Source organism: Mobula hypostoma, chromosome 9 (genome assembly GCF_963921235.1).
Source record: "Mobula hypostoma chromosome 9, sMobHyp1.1, whole genome shotgun sequence".
NCBI classification, from domain to species: domain Eukaryota; kingdom Metazoa; phylum Chordata; class Chondrichthyes; order Myliobatiformes; family Myliobatidae; genus Mobula; species Mobula hypostoma.
The window spans coordinates 111,369,016-111,388,507 of record NC_086105.1 but is presented as its reverse complement, the minus strand read 5'-3'; the positions used below and the strand labels follow the sequence as shown (position 1 = coordinate 111,388,507).

Genomic DNA, 19,492 nt, shown 5'->3' with positions numbered 1-19,492 from the left:
TGTGGAGTTCTGGACGTTTCTGCTGACTATCAGCAGTTCAGCTTTCCAACTTCTGTCCATGTTCTGATTCAGTAATTTCTCATTTTTAGCCATATTACACTTTTTAAACACCATGTCCAATCGCAAATTTATTTCCATTAGTGATTCTTTTACATCCCAGGTGTTCCTACAGCAGTACTTGTAAAAATGGAACAAGAATACGTGCTAATTATCTCTACTATTCCCTTCCCCTCAAGCACAAGTTGAGCTCTTTCATCTCTCAGAGTCCCATAAGACCATAAGACCATAAGACAAAGGAGCAGAAGTAGGCCATTCGGCCCATCGACTCTGCTCCGCCATTTTATCATGAGCTGATCCATTTTATCCTATTTAGTCCCACTGCCCCGCCTTCTCACCATAACCTTTGATGCCCTGGCTACTCAGATACCTATCAATCTCTGCCTTAAATACACCCAATGACTTGGTCTCCACTGCTGCCCGTGGCAACAAATTCCATAGATTCACCACCCTCTGAATAAAAAAATTTTTTCGCATTTCTGTTCTGAAAGGGCGCCCTTCAATCCTGAAGTCATGCCCTCTCGTACTAGACTCCCCTATCAAGGGAAACAACTTTGCCACATCCACTCTGTCCATGCCTTTTAACATTCGAAATGTTTCTATGAGGTCTCCCCTCATTCTTCTAAACTCCAAGGAATACAGTCCAAGAGCGGACAAACGTTCCTCATATGTTAACCCTCTCATTCCCGGAATCATACTAGTGAATCTTCTCTGTACCCTCTCCAACGTCAGCACATCCATTCTTAAATAAGGAGACCAAAACTGCCCACAGTACTCCAAGTGAGGTCTCACCAGCGCCTTATAGAGCCTCAACATCACATCCCTGCTCCTATACTCTATTCCTCTAGAAATGAATGCCAACATTGCATTCACCTTCTTCACTACCGACTCAACCTGGAGGTTAACTTTAAGGGAATCCTGTATGAGGACTCCCAAGTCCCGTTGCATCTTAGAACTTTGAATTCTTTCCCCATTTAAATAATAGTCTGACCGTTTATTTTTTCTGTCAAAGTGCATAACCATACACTTTTCAACATTGTACTTCATTTGCCACTTCTCTGCCCATTCTTCCAATCTATCCAAGTCTCTCTGCAGACTCTCTGTTTCCTCAGCACTACCGGCCCCTCCACCTATCTTCGTATCGTCAGCAAACTTAGCCACAAAGCCATCTATTCCATAATCCAAATGGTTGATGTACAATGTAAAAAGAAGCAGCCCCAACACTGATCCCTGTGGAACACCACTGGTAACCGGCAGCCAACCAGAATAGGATCCCTTTATTCCCACTCTCTGTTTCCTGTCAATCAGCCAACGCTCTATCCACATATGTAACTTTCCCTTAATTCCATGGGCTCTTATCTTGTTAAGCAGCCTCATGTGTGGCACCTTGTCAAAGGCCTTCTGAAAATCCAAATATACAACATCCACTGCATCTCCCTTGTCTAGCCTACTGGTAATTTCCTCAAAAAATTGTAATAGGTTTGTCAGGCAGGATTTTCCTTTAAGGAATCCATGCTGGGTTCTGCCTATCTTGTCATATGCCTCCAGGTACTCTGTAACCTTATCCTTGACAATGGACAATCCCATGTCTTCTTTGAATACACTTTTATTTCAAGGGACAATTTTGAGGCCTTACTCCCAGCATGAAGCTTCAATGTCAGAGAGTATAACAGTTAAAGGCATGACTACAAAGCCCCAGCACTGGTTTGCTGATATGTTGTGCACTGTGAGACTTTTAACCATTCCTTTTTCAGAGAGAATGAGCATTGAATTTCAAATGCTTTCATGCTACATTGAATTCACAAGGATTTGAAAATCCTTCACACAGATAAACACTAGTGATGTTGGGACAGTACTTTGCTCTGTTGGTAAGAGTGATCAGGAGATAACTAGTAGCATTATGTCCATTCGCAATATACCAAGGCACCAGGTGAACAAATGGGATATTCAGCTGCGGGAATAAATACTGGCTTTCCCTGCATCAAAAATAAAACACGATGGAGTAGTTCTTACTTTCCTTTTTCTCTCTCTCCACAAGTACTGCCTGAATTTCAGTACTCCAGTATTTTCTATTTACAGTCTCTAGCTTTAGCATCTTAAGAACAGTACTTTGACTCAGCGGGGATTTCCATGTACTATTCCAGCCATTTCCAGAAGATATCTACACATTTGCTTGGGAGGACCTGACGTCAGATATTTATGGACTGAGGTTGTCTGTCTAAATCAGGACCTGGAGTGAGTGAGAGTCAACTTAAAAACAAAGTGCTGGTCAGGTAACATCCGTACAGTAGGAAATTTAGCCTGCTAAATTGGTGATTTTGAACCTTAACAGTGGTAGTGCCATTAGTCAAAGTTGCCCCCTATTCTCATGAAAGCATAATGAATGAAAGAAATATCAAAATGGATAAAGTGTTTCCAGCATTTTGTACTTGTATTGAAGGCATGGTAGAGTCATTTCGGCCAAGGTTAAGCAGGGAATTGACATTTCCCCTTAAAGAAGAAAGTCGAATTGATGCTTTAGTTGGAAGGCTTAGCTGATCAGATTTTACAGAAAATCATTCAATAACCATAGAATCATTGAGTGCAATGGAAGGTCATTCAGCCCACGGTTAGATTTTGCATTGTTTTTTCTCCTTAAAGTATTTTACTAATTCCACTTCCAATCTAATTCCACTAACATACTGGGCAGTAAACTCCTGATTCTATGCACTGTTTGCATTGAAATTTCCTCTGGATCACTTGCCAGGCATCCCAATGTGTGCCTTCTATTATCAACCATTAGTTTCTCTTTACTTTTATCCATACATAACCTGCAAAAGAGGGCAATTTAGCGATGTGAGACCCTGCAGTTAAACCCGTCCTCACCCTTGTACCTGTGAAAATCACTCATACTAAGGCAAAGATGAAAAGTAATAGTAGTATTTCTACATAACATGATGAAAGATGAAATTCTGACTAACAACAATAATTTTCTCCATCAAAGTCCAGTTATATTACATCTGTTGCATGTTAACCAAAGGCCCTGTAATACCATGTTACTGGCACTACAAGAACATCCCACTTGTGATTTATTCATCCCTGAGTGATTTATTTGCAAATGCTGTTGCTCGAATCCCAGCCAAATCTTCATAGGGTAAGCAATTTGAATGGGCCCTTCATTTTACAAAACTAAATGTCACAACTTTTATTAGTGTTTCCTATTAAAAATACACATTCCATTAAAGCGAGAGTAGAACCACTGGATCAAATATAAAGCGTTTCTCTCTTCCATCCACAAAACAAAGATAGGTTTGTCAGAATCCAATCGCAATGTCAGAAGCCTAAAAGGGAAAACTCGATGGAGAAAGAATACTTCTTCACATCTAAGAAGTTTCTGGATGACTATTTGAAGACCCAAAACCCACAAGGCTGTCAAACAAGAGCTGGGAAGTGGGATTTATATAGACAGCACTGTAATGGCCAGCAGGGACAGATAAATTGACTGCTTTCATTCTGTGCCATAAACTCTCTATTCCTATGACAGAAAAAACCCTGGGATCCAATTACAGAAACCATTCTTCAAGTTGTTGGATACCCTTTTGAGATATCCTGTCTATCGTCAGTTTCACTCTCGCAATCTGAAGTAAAAACTTACAAATCTTACTTCCTCTGTATTGACATTATGATGGACCCGGTAACCAGGGCCCTGATCCACATGACCTTTGCCCTTTAGACGTTCATGGCCCTTGCTACTATGAGCAGTGTAATATCGCACAAACTTTGTTCTTTTCACCAGCAAGTGCAAGATGAAACACATGAACTCCATTCCGATTGAAATGAAGAAGAAGATAATGGTGTTCTTCCTTTCATCTGGAAGCAGGAGTTTGGTAAAAATTCTGCTGAGGGATATGATGACACCAGCAGTGCCTGTAATAGAGAAAAGAATAATCTCTCAGTGTCATAAATCAGAAACAAAAACCCTACACCCATAAAAAATGTAATGAGTCTTTTTCCAACTCATAACCTGTTCACTGACGTTGCAATGGTTTGCCACTTCTTTGCAAGCAATAGACATTTGTCACTCAAAATAGTCCATTACTTTGGAGAAAATATACTGTTCAAATATGAAAACAAATTTCTGTGGCAGAACCAACAAAAGGTCTGTGTTATCTGCTTAAAAAAACCTGCATCATCCCGCCGAAAACTTCCTATATGTTTCCCATTCCCAAAGACTGTAGAGCCTGACCTCAACCGAATGAAGCATAGCACTGGCCCTACTTTGTTCCTAATTGTCTCGCCATACATCTGTGTGAACATGCAAAAGTGCATCCCACATAAACAAAAGCAGAGAATGATCCAAAAACTCAGCAAGTCAGATAACTGCTGAGGAAAGAGGAACAGTTAAAGTTCTGCTCGGTAATCTTGCATTGCGTTTTGGATCTGCAACTGTTCAGACCCAAAACTTTGACTGTTTTTTTCCGACTGAAGCTGCCCAACTTGCTGAGATTTTTCACCATTTTCTTTTTCTGCTTCAGATTTCTAGCACTACAGTTCTATGACTTACATCTTGTGTAAAGTTGTACTTAATTGTATTGTGCTCATTAATTTTGAATGTGCAATGTTAAAACTGGAAGGACAGCATCATTGGCCATGGTGGAGGAGAAGCATTTCTTTAATCACTCCTCCATCAATTGAACTCTGTATCAAAGGGTGAGTACAAGCAGCTGCTGAAGGATTTGTGCTCATTTAGTGCTAGCAGCCAAAAGCAACTTTCCCTCCCTAACTTCTGTCCCATGCTTAATCTTTCACTCCTTGGAATCAGATCAGAGAAGAATCTCAGAATGAAACAGAACCAACTGATCGATGAGCTGAGAAGAAGAAGCACAGAAAAAAACAATTTTAATGAAATATCATCTCACACCCATAATAGTTTCATTGATGTTGGTGATGCATTTGGACTAAGGAGATACTCTTTATGTATTAACAGCTTTAGAATTTAGTTTAATTTTGCACACATTTGAATAGAATGAGTTCATTCTTCAAAAACTGATTGAAACTACGACTATAACTGGCCAGTAAGACTCAGCAACACAGATAGAACATGAACATTGTACAGCACGGGAAGAGGCTCTTTGGCTCTCCATGTCTGCGTTGATCCCATCTGCCTGCTCATGATCCATGTATTTCCAGCTTAGTCATATACAGTATTTGTCTAAATACTTTCATTATATCTGCTTCTACTATCTTCACCCGGCAGCACATTCCAGGTAACTACCATTCTCTGTGTAAAAAACCTGCCTCACAAATCCCCTTTTGACTTTCCCACTTCTCATCTGAAACCAGTGCCCTCTGGTATTTGACATTGTCCACCTTCAGAAAAAGATTCTGAAAAAGAAGCAGGATTTATAAACACTTGGAGAGGCATAATATGATTAGGAATAGTCACCATGGCTTTGTGAAAAGCAGATTGTACCTTACAAGCCTGATTAAATTTTTTGGGTATGTGACTAAACACATTGATGAAGGTAGAGCAGTGGATGTAGTGTATATGGATTTCAGCAAGGCATTTGATAAGGTACCTCATGCAAGGCTTATTAAGAAAGTAAGGAGGCATGGGATCCAAGGGGACATTGCTTTGTGGATCCAGAACTGGCTTGCCCACAGAAGGCAAAGTGGTTGTAGACGGGTCATATTTTGCATGGAGGTCGGTCACCAGTAGTATGCCTCAGGGATTTGTTCTGGGACCCCTTCTCTTCGTAATTTTTATAAATGACCTGGATGAAGAAGTGGAGGAATGGGTTAGTAAACTTTCTGATGACACAAAGGTTGGGTGTGTTGTGGATAGTGTGGAGGGCTGTCAGAGGTTACAGCGGGACATTGATAGGATGCAAAACTGGGCAGAGAAGTGGCAGATGGAGTTCAACTCAGATAAGTGTGAGGTAGTTCATTTTGGTAGGTCAAATATGATGGCAGAACATAGTATTAATGGTAAGACTCTTGGCAGTTTGGAGGATCAGAGCGATCTTGGGATCTGAGTCCATAGGACACTCAAAGCTGCTGTACAGGTTGGCTCTGTGGTTAAGAAGGTATATGGTGCATTGGCCTTCATCAATCATGGGATTGAGTTTAGGAGCCGAAAGGTAATGTTGCAGCTATATAGAACCCTGGTCAGACCCCACTTGGAGTACTGTGCTCAGTTCTGGTCGCCTCACTACAGGAAGGATGTGGAAACCATAGAAAGGGTGCAGAGGAGATTCACAAGGATGTTGCCTGGATTGGGGAGCATGCCTTATGGGAATAGGTTGAGTGAACTTGGCCTTTTCTCCTTGGAGCGACAAAGGATGAGAGGTGACCCGATAGAGGTGTACAAGATGATGAGAGGCATTAATCATGTGGATAGTCATAGGCTTTTTCCCAGGGCTGAAATAGCTAGCACAAGAGGGCACAGTTTTAAGGTGCTTAGAAGAAGGTATAGAGGAGATGTCAGGGGTAAGTTTTTTATACAGAGAGTGGTGAATGTGTGGAATGGGCTGCCGGCAACGGTGGTAGAGACGGATACAATAGGGTCTTTTAAGAGACTCCTGGGCAGGAACATGGAGCTCAGAAAAATAGAGGGCTATGGGAAACCCTAGGTAATTTCTGAGGTAAGGACATGTTCGACACAGCATTGTGGGCTGAAGGGCCTGTATTGTGCTGTAGGTTTTCTATGTTTCTATCTATCTTCTCATTATTTTATATACTTCTAACAGGTCACCCTTCAGTCTCTGACACTCCAGAGAAAACAGTCCAACTCAGTCCAACAGCCAGTGCAGTCCAGTCCAGACAAGATTCTGATGAACCTCTCCTGCATCTTCTCCAAAACCTCTACATGCTTTCTACAGTGTGGTGACCACAATGCTCCAATGTTTTATACAGCTACGATGTGGCTTCCTATCTTTCGTACCCAACACCATGGGCATTGAGGCCCAAGAATGCCATGCACCTTTTTCCCCACTTGTATTGCCACTCAGGAGAGCTATGTCACTTTGAGGTCCTTCCACTTATTAATGCTCACATTGTCTTATATTTTCTCTTACTCTTGACATCACAAAATGCATCACCACACACTTGTATAGATTAAACTCTATTTGTGATTTCTGCTGCAAGTTTTCCAACTATATTCTTTTGTATTCTTTGACAACCTTCCTTGCTAAAGAAATAATTAATTTATCCAAAGAAATTTAAAATGAATTCTTCACAAATGCAAGCCACTGTATGTGAAGATGTTCACTGTAAACAGGGGAATTTAGGTCTGGCCGTGGAGAGCACAAAGCCAGCCTCTCCATCTAGCTGGTCATTGCCATTCCTATTCATGCAGTTTTACAGCCAGAACAGAACCTGATGGATTTACTGTCAAAGACTGCCAACCCCCCAGGACCGCTGTGGAGAATTCCGGATCTAAAGGTTCAACTCCTTGACACATGCGGCCCACAAGAAAAGCTGGAAATACATGAAAATCTGGGCTCTGAGCTTTTCATTTCCTTTGACCAGTTATATTTATTCGGTATCAAGGGAACGAAGGCATGTGTTAGATTGCTGCAGTGGGATTGGAGGCAAATGGTCATGTGGAGATAACTCCAGGAATACATCTCCCCAGTGTTAGCATTCCTAACAGATGGTGATAGAACCTTATTAATTCTGAGTACACTATATTAAAGTAGGAATGACAGTATTAGAAATAGAAAAAGTAATCTGCTTTATTTTAAAATAAGTATTGTTTCTAGTAATATATTTAACATCCGCAAATGGTGGGGTTCCTTTCAAAACTGAAAACAGGAGATTTAATTACTCACTTTCACCAGTCATCACCCCTTGGGTGTATCGTTTGGGCAGCATCCCCGTGTAGCCATAGAAACTCGATTGCTGCACTTCATGCAAAAGAAAGGAAATACATAACATTAGTTGCCAAATGAAGTAGCTTGTTTGCTCACAAGCAGAGTTGTGAGTGGTGGGTGGTGTGCTTCTTGCAAGGGCAGTGGATTAAATAGAGATAGAGCTACTCCAGCCAGTCTCCTATATCCAAAGCACCATATATGGAAGATTAGAAATGCAGCCCGTATGTCTCTTTCATCTCATCTGGGATACTCAGGGGAGAATTTAAACTCAAGTCATAAGGTTATAGCATATTCATAATGTGATGTCTCTTACAATGGGGAAAGCTAACACGGATTGGTTTCAGTCAGCATTCATAGTTTCCAGCCGTCTGCCACTTTATTTCCCCCTCACACCAACCTATCTGTGTCTTCTTCACTGTTATGATGAGACCCAATGCAAGGCCGAGGAAGAGCCTTGCAAAGAAAAAGAATTTCAGGATGGATATTGTATACATTTCTCTGACATTAAATGTACCTATTGAAACCTATTGAAAAACAACACATCTTGTTTCTGGAAACATTGCAGTCTTTTGGGCTCAATCTCAAATACTTCATCTTTAGATTGCTCAGTTTTCTCCTGCCTCTCCCAGAACTGGATATTTCTGTGATGTTGGCTCTGCTTTTCTCTCTGTGCATGTCCTAAAGACTACTTGTACCACTGGACCCAGACTTCTGCAGTCGAGAGAGTGCAACGGCTTTTCCACCTTAAAAACGCTCCCGCGCAGGTTTCTTGTCATCGTCGGATATGACCCACAACCAGCGACACAGATAAAGAAAACATAAACCTGACTCTATCTCCTTCGGTATCACCCTGTCAGAGATAATTCTCTTGTCCTACCTAAACCTATCACTTTCTCTCTCTTCCTATTGGTTTTCTCACTTTCAAATTCTGACAAAGGTTCTCGGGCCTGAAACATTAACTCTGTTTCTCTTTCCACTAATGATGCTTTACCTGATTTCAGCATTTTCTGTTTTTTTTTGTTTCAGGTTAATGGTATCTGCAGCCTCTTTTTTGTTTTTATAATGTCACTGAGAGCATTAAGCACCAATTTACACTAATTCTAAACCAACTCCATTTTATTCTCCAAATATTACCCTCAGCTCTCCCGAAACCCTACTACTCATTGGTGACATTTACAGTGGCTAAATAACCTACAAACTGCATTCTTTGAAATACCAAAAATTTCAATTTCAAAAATTAGAGGGCACAGGTTTAATAGGAAGGAGTCTTAAAGGGTATCTGAGGAGAGTTTAATACACAGTGAATAGTTGATATCTGAGGAGGCGATGGAATCAGATACATTTACTATGTTTATGAGACATTAGACAGATACTTAAAAAGGCAAGGCATAAAGAGAAACAGTCCTTATATGGACAAATGTGGTTAGTGGAGCTGGGCAAAAGGTTATTCTGTTTCCCTCATTTTCCTGTCAACGCATCTGGTCATCTGCCTCTCTGCTACCAAGAATCCAATAAAAGTTCTTCTGACAGCTGAGTTGTGACCCCACCACACACCTTTTGCCTTGCCCCTCAGCTTCTGTTCTCAGCATTGAGTACAAGTAGAAATACAGATCAACATTGAACGGCCATTGATCTGTTCTTTTTCTAATTTTTCTATTTTTCCACAATGATGTCCCTGAAGAATGAAACTCTCCTGTGCAATGTTTTCAGAGGTTTGTTTAGTGGCACATACGTCGCACAGCACAAATATTGTGGAAATTGCAGTAAAGACAACGATAACCTGGGGCAGCTTTAGTCAAGCGAGGCCTTTGAGGTGAAACCACAAGAGAAATCTCTGCTTACTACAGACAACTGCAGCGGTATGTACACAAGCCAAATGAGTGAGGTCAGAAATGTCTTCCTAAAACACAACACAACATGGGGTGCCAGCGACAGACAAGATAACATAACGATATGAAAGATACCGAAAAACTATGGCTCTGTTGTCTTTGCTAATTTCAAAATATCATCAGCTGTCCACTTAAAGTTTTGATTGACTTTAACACCTCTATTGTGAACAGCCATTGACATTGCGAGTAACTAAACACGTACAATTTACAATAATTAGTATCCATAACCGATAAGCCAATTCTGTATAAAAGTTTTCTGTTTGGACTAGAGAACAGTGTGGGTGACAGGGGTCTATGCTGTTCTCCTTGTGCACAAGTAAGTAAAAGGTATGCTTGAGAATAAGATTGTGTGTGTTCAGGGCCTCGTTATTTTAGTTATTTTATTATCGGTGACAACAATTACTTTGAAAATATGGTATCTCTTTGTCACAACATTGCAAAGGTTACGATGATTGACAAGTACAGTGCCACCCATGCACATAGACATGATGTCTCAGCCAAAACTGAAATGAAAGCACTCATAAATAAAGGAAAGAAAGAGGAATAATATTGCAAGAAATATTTCAATGTGACTTTAACCTTGGCGAGTTATTGTACAGTGCCCACTGCTTCCCTGCTAAGGCCAGGAGAGGAGGAACAATGTCTTGGTGATGAATGGCAGTAATGATTGGGGAAGAGAAGGTCAGGATGCAGAGGAGGGAGGAGGGGGAGGTTGAAAGAGAAAAAAGGAGAATTTTTCCATGCATGGGAAGGATGATGAAGAAACGTTGTGTATGACACTCAAACAAGTGCTGGAAGGAACCCTTACCTGTACAGCCAAAAGCCACAATCCCCACTGCTGCCAAGTTGATGCCATAGGCCTGCTGTAGAGTGAACAGTTCCAGCCAAACATCAAAGACGCTCACGAACATAAGAGGACCCAAAGCAAACAGGTAACCTGTCATCAACAAGACAATTGAAGCTGTGATTAACCCAGAGTTCTGTAAGGACAACGGCAGCTTCACAGAGTATCACTCAGAGCTTTTTCTACTTTCGTTATTGGATTCTGTCGCATGAGCTGATCACAGCATTGCGCCTGCTCTGGTTCCCCTCCCAAGCAAGGATACACGTGCAATGGAGAAAAAGGAACAAAGATTCACAAAGTTGCTTCTTGGGATACTGGATCTGACATCAGAGGAGAAATTAAGCCCAGAGGCTCTGGAGACTCAGCTTGTATTCAAAAATTTTTGATACTTAGAACATTGAAGGTTATGGGGTTAGTACAAGAAAAAAGTGCTGGATGTTGGACCATATGCAATAGGCCTAAGTTATAATGGCCTACTTATGGTTCTGTTCGGGCATACTAACATTCTGAAGCAATTTTCAGGTCTGGGATGCATATGGTGAAGTCATTTCCTGAGGTTCAGTCCAACTGGAGCACTGCACACTGATGTAATTGTCACATTGATATATATGGAATCTAGCTTTGTGCAAAAAATTACTACCATATATAGCTGAACCTATACTTAAGTAAGTACTTCATTGTCATCATAACGTTATGGGACATCTTCAAAGGGATGGGAAGTGGATGTATGCAATTTTTAAAAAAATGATTGGGACCGATATTAAAACTCTAAACATGTTGTGCTTCAGCATCAAACACAGCTCCTCAAAACAACAAAGTGTCTCAAGGGAATTTCAAGGCAAATCAGTCTGGCTGAGAGAGTATCAGAGAATTATTCTGTGAGATAGAATGCTGAAGGCTCAGTAGCACACTAGCCTAGAAAGCTTTGAACTTATCTGCACCTATAAACTCTCCATTCTACCCAGCAGCTTTACTTAAACGACTTAGGAAGGGGTTAATATAAAGTGCGTCAATTAACCATTTAATAGTAATTTCTTCATTGTCTGGGTTAATTATTCAGTGTATCTTACAAACCTCTGCATTCTAGTTTAAGACATAAGAAACAACTTACCCTTGGCAAGTTGTGATGTTCTTTAAACCCCTTGTACTTACCAACAGTAATGCGGGTATGCAAACTGAGTAGCTCCACCAATGCGTTGTTTAAAATCACAGCAATCAGAGCTACAAGGATGTAGGTGAGACTCATGTCAAATACAATGGATGTTCCTGCAAGACAAAACATATATATACATTGCAGTTGTAAAATGCCCATCTGCAGCTGGGGGCACCACAAAGCACAGTTGTTAGTATGATGCTACTACAGCTCGGGGCGCGGGGTCCGGAGTTCAATTCCGATGTTGTCTGTAAGGAGTTTGTACGTCCTCCCCAGGGCGGCATGGGTTTCTTCCGGGTGCTCCAGTTTCCTCCCACAGTCCAAAGGTTGATAGGTTAATTGGAAATTGGAAATTGGAAATTGATTAGGCTTGGATTAAATCGGTGGGTCGCTGGTGGCGCGTCCCGAAGGACTGGAAGGGCCTATTCTGCGCTGTAGCTCTAAACAAAATGAAATAAAGTAAATAAATAAATGCCCCAAAAACAGAAATCACAGGCAGCAGCTACAGTGTTTCCCTTGTGTGCAAACTTCATTATTCATAATATTTCAGAAAAACATTTGATGATTTGGATGAAATGGAGAAAAATAAAGACTAAAATTTCAAAGAGAGTAAAGAAGAAAGGAAGAGAAAGAGAGAGAGAGATGTTTATTTCTCCTTGGCCCAAAAACATTACACTATGAGTGTCTTTATTAAACCTAGACTGTTAATTGAGCCAAACCTTGCAGGATCTGGGCTGTCACATTAACTACTGCCCAAGCTCCCCTCACCTCTTGCGTTAACCTGCTATAGGTGTGTACTTGACTGGGCCCATGGCAGACATCCCACCCTGCAAAAACTCATTTCAGGGAGGTAGCTCCATCAATTTGCGGGAGACTCCTGGAACCTCTGGGAGAGGTGGGATGTCTGCAATAGAGTAGCTCCTTAGCAAGTAGCCAGCTAGTTTAAATAACATTAGCTATGCTAATGAATGAATGACACCTGTTAAACTCACCTCAACATGTCTTTTACAGTCTTAACCCACCATGGGCAATAGAAAAGTCACTGTTGCAAACAGTGCAGCGAGCAACACTGTCATTATTTTTAACCCCTATTAGGCAGGGGTACACTTTAGTGTAGTCTGGGGTGACGTACGTTTTATATCTTCTTTTATTTGGAACACTCTGCCATGGCGCTCTCTCTCTCTCTCTTTCTCTCTTGCTCGCTCGCTCTCAAAAAAAAATCGATTTCCAGGATATTGTATATAACTTGTGGGCATCAGGGAGCCACTATCAATATGCGGGAGACTCCCAGAACTTCCGGGAGAGGTGGGATGTCTGCCATGGAGGCTAGTGGTGCCTGGCTGAGACAAGAGTTGACAGGCACAAGGCCTCAACTGTAGGCCCGAGGATCCAGCCTAGAACACCTCAACAGCTTTGACAGAAGGCAAAGCTGGAGGTAGAACTTCACCTCCTGTCAAGAAATTTAACTTCTTAATTAAACATGACGTAATTAACGCAAACATGAGGAAATCTGCAGATGCTGGAAATTCAAGCCACGCACATCAAAGTTGCTGGTGAACGCAGCAGGCCAGGCAGCATCTCTAGGAAGAGGTGCAGTCGACGTTTTGGGCCGAGACCCTTCGTCAGGACTAACTGAAAGAAGAGCTAGTAAGAGATTAGTAGATTGATGTAATTAATTTAAGTTTGTAAAATATACATCCTAAAATAATTTGAAATCACTTACAAAATGCTAAAAAATTTAAGCAATAAAAAATAATTGGTTATTATTGTGGGGAACAACAGCAGAAGAGGCCGCAGTATTAGATTTAACAGAGTCAAGCAACAGAATGTAATGACAGAAGTTACTCAATAAACTCTGGACTAACAGTAGCTCCACATAACCCTTGGAGTTAGCTCAGTGCAAATGGGTATACAGCTGCAACAACTGGCCATTTCTGGCTGTTTTAAGGTACATGGAGTGCTTTAAGAGGCTTCAATCTTTCACATGCTTCTACGCATGCAGTAAATCTCAATGTTTGCTTCTGCATCTTCAATAGTGTTTTTAAAGGTGCATCGGGACAGACTATCCTTTCTTTATCCCCAGCCATAAATCTGTACCCCCAATTTCCACAGGAGATACTAGAGCAGGAATCCTTAGGAATGATGTTATTGGAAATCCACTGGCTGAGATCAAATGAGATCCAAGCATCTGCCTTCCTGGTATCTGGTGACTTTACACCTAGGGTTAATTGCACTAGTCATCTTAATGTTTCACCCATTCCCTCATAAGAACTGTACCTGGATATTTTTGGTGTAGATAATCTACATCCGTGATGAAGCTGTTGTAAGGCAGTAGGAATCCAACTCCAGCCAGAAGCATTGCAAAGTAGATGCCATGATAGCTATCCTTGGGCTGTGACTCAACATCTGTGTTGTAAAGACAACAATGAAAAGTAATTAAAATACAATGCAAGCTCTAGTCTTTAAAGATTAAGGCTGGGGCACTGGGGGTTGTCAACTGTAAATATGGATGTTATTCTCTGCACAATCTTCATACTCTCTCAGCCTGATTTGGACTGGTAGGAATTTGGTAGTTGGCCCTTGGGCAACTAGTGGAATTATATGCTCCACTTAAATCAGACCAGGATTGTTCTGGGATCTTCCAGATCTGTGTGGATCAGCAACGTAGTTCCTGGGGCATTCTTCCATAGACGCAGCAGTCACAGCTTGAAGAGACAGGCTGGATGAGAGATTCATTTCAGTGTTAATAGTTAGAGCAAATTCCACATTCTAAGTGGGAAGCTGAGTTAGCAGGGAGCCCAACACAGAATGGCAATGGGTCACTTAAGCAGAAAGTTATACAATGAGTTTGATGATACACTCTCTGAAGGTGCCTCACATTACTGTGAAAGTCCTATCATCTGGCCGGCACTAGAGAATTTTCCTTGCGATTTCCAAGCCAAGAAATGGGTTTCTAATCCTCTAATGGACTGCTCAAAATGTGCTTATACATACTTAGAGCTCCCCAAGAAATTTGCACAATTTTATAAAAATCAATAAAGTGCAGCACAATGGCACTTTACACCCCCATTCCAGTCTGATTTCCATCATGTACTGCTCACAGAGCTTCCACCTCACAAATCATTGCCACGGTGACTGCTGGGAACAGAGTCGGCACTTAAAGAACATTCCCCAGGGCAATCATAGTCTAGTGGTGGTAGTAGCTGCTGCAGTGGTGAGGGACTGCCTGAGGACCAATGCACAGTGCTCTCCTTTGTGTCTGAGCCCAGTCAGTGGACTGGCTGATCAATTGTTCAGTGTGACTTGCTGCACTAAGGTGATTCATTTGCGAAAGCAATGGGCAAATTTACTCACAGTTGCTGTTTGGCCTGGAAATGATCTAACCTGGAAGCGGGTGGGGTAAATCACTTTTCAGGCGAGTTGCTTAAAATAAATGTGAACTAAGGTTCCAGTTTGAAAGCCTCAGACTGTGGTGCTTCTATGCCACAAGAGGAGAACGTGTTCTGAAGTCTCTGAATTCTCTATGTTGTGCAGGCTGGTGCGCTATTGCAGCTCTGTGCAACGTGCTGCATTTTCATCACCACCGCAGGGGTAGGCCACAAGCCTCCCAGCACCACACCCCGCATTGTAGCAGCTGGTGAAGGTGAGAACTCCAGACGGTCTGGCATCCATCTGTGGACAACAGCCAGCCAGCCACACAGCAGCCAGCTAACTTTCAAAGGACATGGGAGGCAAGACATAAACAAATAAATTCCTATTATTGTGACACAGCTGATAAAATTCCAACCCACAAGGAGTCGAAGGCTAATCAATATTTTGCCATGTAGTGAAACTCAGGGATTTTCATCAGTCTGCTGCAAATAATACTAAGCTATCGCATTCAGTACTCACAGAGTCGTGTAGAATCACAGCTGTGTGCTTGTTCCATCTGAGCAGAAGATTATAGGATGGGATCCTACAGAATCCAGTGGTACACTTGCCTGAGGAGACCCTGCACCACTGCATATGCTCTGTCAGCCCCGCTAGCACTGGAGAAACTTCCTTGAGACTTTCAAGCCAAGAAACCAGTATTCATCTAAATCAATACTCAAGAAAGAGTAAAGGTTGACCATTATCTGGATGCTACAAGAACCCTTAAATTGTATCCAGGCTGACGTGCAAATTAATGAAATGAATTGTGCCAGATGCCATGTTGCTGAAGGTGTTGGCATATTGTCATTGATCACCCTCTGGAACTATACAGAGCAAGCATTCCCCATGCTGTTGAGGGCATATGGTTGGCTACCACCTGCAGGAAGGACTCACCCACAGATCTATTTCTAGGGATTTATAAATAGATTAGTGATTGTGCTTTTATCTTTCTGTTGCTGATTCAAGTATTAATTTCTTTCCAGCTAGTTGAAGTTGTGAAAGAACACAGGAGCTTGGTGAGTGTGGAAGAACATTTTCTAACTAAAGACCTATGCACAACTGGTTGCCCCACACATGAGCCAACACTTTGAAATATAACACTTGGAAGAAGAGGCAGAGGAAATGCAAAGCAGGACAAGCTACTGGAAAAAGGAGAGAAAGTCAAATCTGCTGAGGGTGGTCAATGGACAATCCTTTGGTTATCTAAATGACATTTTTCATGTTTTTTTAATTATACAATAAAGCACATTCACCTTCTGTCTTTCACTGTATAAAATATATTACACAATTTTACAATATTTACTGCATCAATTTTCCATTCCCAAATGATAAATTGAACGGTTATTAAAAAGGGCTTAGTTCCTTGTGTCAGTGGAGGAAAGACCACAGACTGTTCAAGGTGTAATTTTCCAAATTGAACCTAGCCAGGAATAGTGTTTTGAGAAGTCCTTCTTTCAAAAGGGCATTCTCACTGTTATTTGAGGCCTATAACAGTTTCCACTGAAAGCTTAGAGCAGGGCTGGGACTTCATTGGTAGGAGCTTCTAAAATTACTTTATCCATGAACTTTAAAATGCTTGACCTCTTCCAGGCTGGAACTGATTTGTAGTCAGGTGTCCATTGGTGTCCAAGGAAGTCAATAACGTTCCCTATTCAGAGAGAGCTGAATATATTTTATTTTTGTTTCCCAGAGGATGATGGTCGAAGAGATTATATGATCAAGTAAGGACTGAAGGCTTCCTCATACCACAGACTGCCATTACTTGCACACGTCACTTCACAAGCATTGCACGTTGGCTCTGTTGTGTGCACTCCTCCAATGTCCAGCTGACTTGTGTCCAAAGCTAATGGCTTTGCTAATTTGATCTGCAGTAAACCACCGGAAGCTATAATGCTCCCACCCTGCAACTGTTTTCTGTACCAGCTACACTGGAGTCACCACAGCCCACGACAGACATGACCAATAATGCAGTTGATGTCTTTAGTGCACATCCAATACACATCTGAGCAGCATGCACACTGAATTCTAGTCATAGTAAACACTGTTGTTCTACGACATTGCCTCAGTGCCCAGAGCAGTCCTGGAAGAGCCCTGCTGCAGAATTGGTGCCAAGATTTGGGAAGAACAGAAATACGGGAATTGCTCAACAGATTGGTGAACACTTGGCTAATACTCCACATTAATGACATGCTCAGCAGCTTTCAAATATGAAGTCATTAACCTGAAACATTACCTTGGTTTCTCTTTCCACAATGGCTGCCTGCCATGCTGTGCGTTTCCAGCAATTTCTGTTATTGTTACAGATTTCCACTTGGGAATAGTTTGCTTTAGGTTATGTGGTACTTGCGGTGTACGGTACAATCTCACTCTCCTGAGAGCAAAGACCTTGCCACCAGCCTCAAAGCAAGTGGATGCTGAGGTGGCAGCGGTGAAGGAAGTGGCAAATTATACATTGCCTTTTCTGCCTGGTTTAAATCTGAGGTGTTCATTTCCGATTCGGATTCAGAGATATAACATAGACATCAAAACGTACAGAGAAAGGTGTCCTTGGCATTAACAATCAACACACCCAAGGGTGTGCTGGGCACAGCCCGCAAGTGTGTTCACACATTCTGGCATAGCAAGCCTACAATGCTCGGCAGAACAAGATAGAAGACAGCAAAATGGAACACACTAAGCAACAAAGTATTAATAGTGAAAGAAGACCCGTTCTTCCCTCCCACCCCCAAAGCACATACAGAATCTTCTAACGCCAGGACAAGCTGTCTTTAGCCTCCAGCCTCCAGCAGACTTGTGGACTCGCAGACACTGGGCCCCAACTTCCTGAGCAGACATGCAAAAATTCAAAGACTTGGAGTTCGGGCCATCGGGCCTCAAACAGACGTCCAGTCGATCTTTGGACTTCGATCTGGACCGCTACATATCATGACCTTGTTTTCCCATCCACCAGTGGCAGACAGCTGTCTCATAGTGGCTGCAGATGGCCATACAGGAAAACCTCTTACAGAGTCCAGGTACTATCCTACCGCAGATTGCAGTGGCTGAGGACAACAGAGTACTGGCAGGCAAAATCCAACAAAGGCAATGGGTGCGGGCTCTGGGGCGTGTTACTTGTAGCCTGCTGAAATGTCAGCCAATGAACAATTGATCTAGTGCAGCTCTAATCTTGGATTAGAGCAGACAGCACAAAGTTGATATACTCACTACATTCAGTGGAAGTTAATTACTTGAGGGTCATGAGCCCTGAGCTTATTTTTGGGGCCAACCAAATTGAGCTCCATTCTTACAGGGATGTATATAATTCAATGTTCAATGTCTCAGTCATTAGGTAGTTTGGACTAGAACATATAACATTTGTAAATGCTGTTTGCTATATAAAAAATAAAATAGAACTATATGAGATAGTGGTTTTAGAAGCAGATTCCAACCTTTTATCCTGAGCCTAATGGAATAATGCAGTGCTATTGACTAACTGCTGAGAAAGCTCTCAGACAATTCACTGCTGGAGAACTAGGGCTTCTGTCCATCAAATAGACAGTTAACTGAAGCATTGGCCTCCCTCGTAGCAGCAGTGAATCAAGTCAATAATTCAGAAAGGTCATCAAGAAGCAAAGAGTGGAATGTGCTGAATCGAATGATCACAGGGAGCTGCTGGGCTCCATTCTGAGGGTGCCCTTTAAATAAAGTTTAAAAGATTAATAAAAGGAACATTTCATTAATATCTAGGCAAGGTTGCGATTTGACCACTGTCTGGAAGGGAAGGAAAAATATGCCTCTAATGTCACCCTAGGCCCCAAAATGCCTGTGGCTTTGTAGCTAAATGCACCATATGGAACAGCAGCAAGCACACTGTTAAGAAGGTCCCACAACTGATCCTTATCCATTTTGTTTTCAGGAAACTCTCAGGCTCAGTAGAATGAAAGAAACAAACAGTGACCTCCGCCGGCAAGTATAATTGAACAAAAATTGGGCTCAGCTGTCACACAACTTATCCTGATAGAAGAACTGCGTGAATATAATATGGCTCCGTGAGAGTGATTTTGAAAAAGCCAGCACAGCAGACACAATCCATTTAAATCATATTCTCAGAAAGCCTGTCTGCAGCCCTTCAGTGACCCTAATGATATTGGAGAAGGATACACAGAAGCACGTTGTCTGGGGAAGACAGGCGCGCTGGCTTAAAGAAATATAGAAATAAAGATTGAAGTACCTGGACCTGGAATTTCAATCCCACTTAAAAATGCATAAAGTGGTGCTGTTGGAGGACTGTTCCTGCTTGCCCCAG

At 41.8% G+C, this 19,492-nt stretch overlaps 1 protein-coding gene across 5 annotated transcripts in view; it reads right to left on the bottom strand.

Moving 5' to 3' along the window:
• slc29a4a (solute carrier family 29 member 4a) overlaps positions 1-19,492 on the bottom strand; it is a 248,061-nt gene that overhangs the window by 34,544 nt on the left and 194,025 nt on the right. For 4 of the 5 annotated variants that reach the window (XM_063058912.1, XM_063058911.1, XM_063058910.1 and 1 more), the window contains 5 exons: positions 14,074-14,202; positions 11,796-11,909; positions 10,608-10,736; positions 7,869-7,943; positions 3,692-3,963 (listed from right to left, as the gene is read on the bottom strand). In XM_063058912.1, coding sequence (XP_062914982.1) covers positions 3,692-3,963; positions 7,869-7,943; positions 10,608-10,736; positions 11,796-11,909; positions 14,074-14,202 — 719 coding nt within the window. The remainder of the gene's footprint in view (positions 1-3,691; positions 3,964-7,868; positions 7,944-10,607; positions 10,737-11,795; positions 11,910-14,073; positions 14,203-19,492) is intronic. The other variant, XM_063058913.1, reaches the window with a different exon arrangement.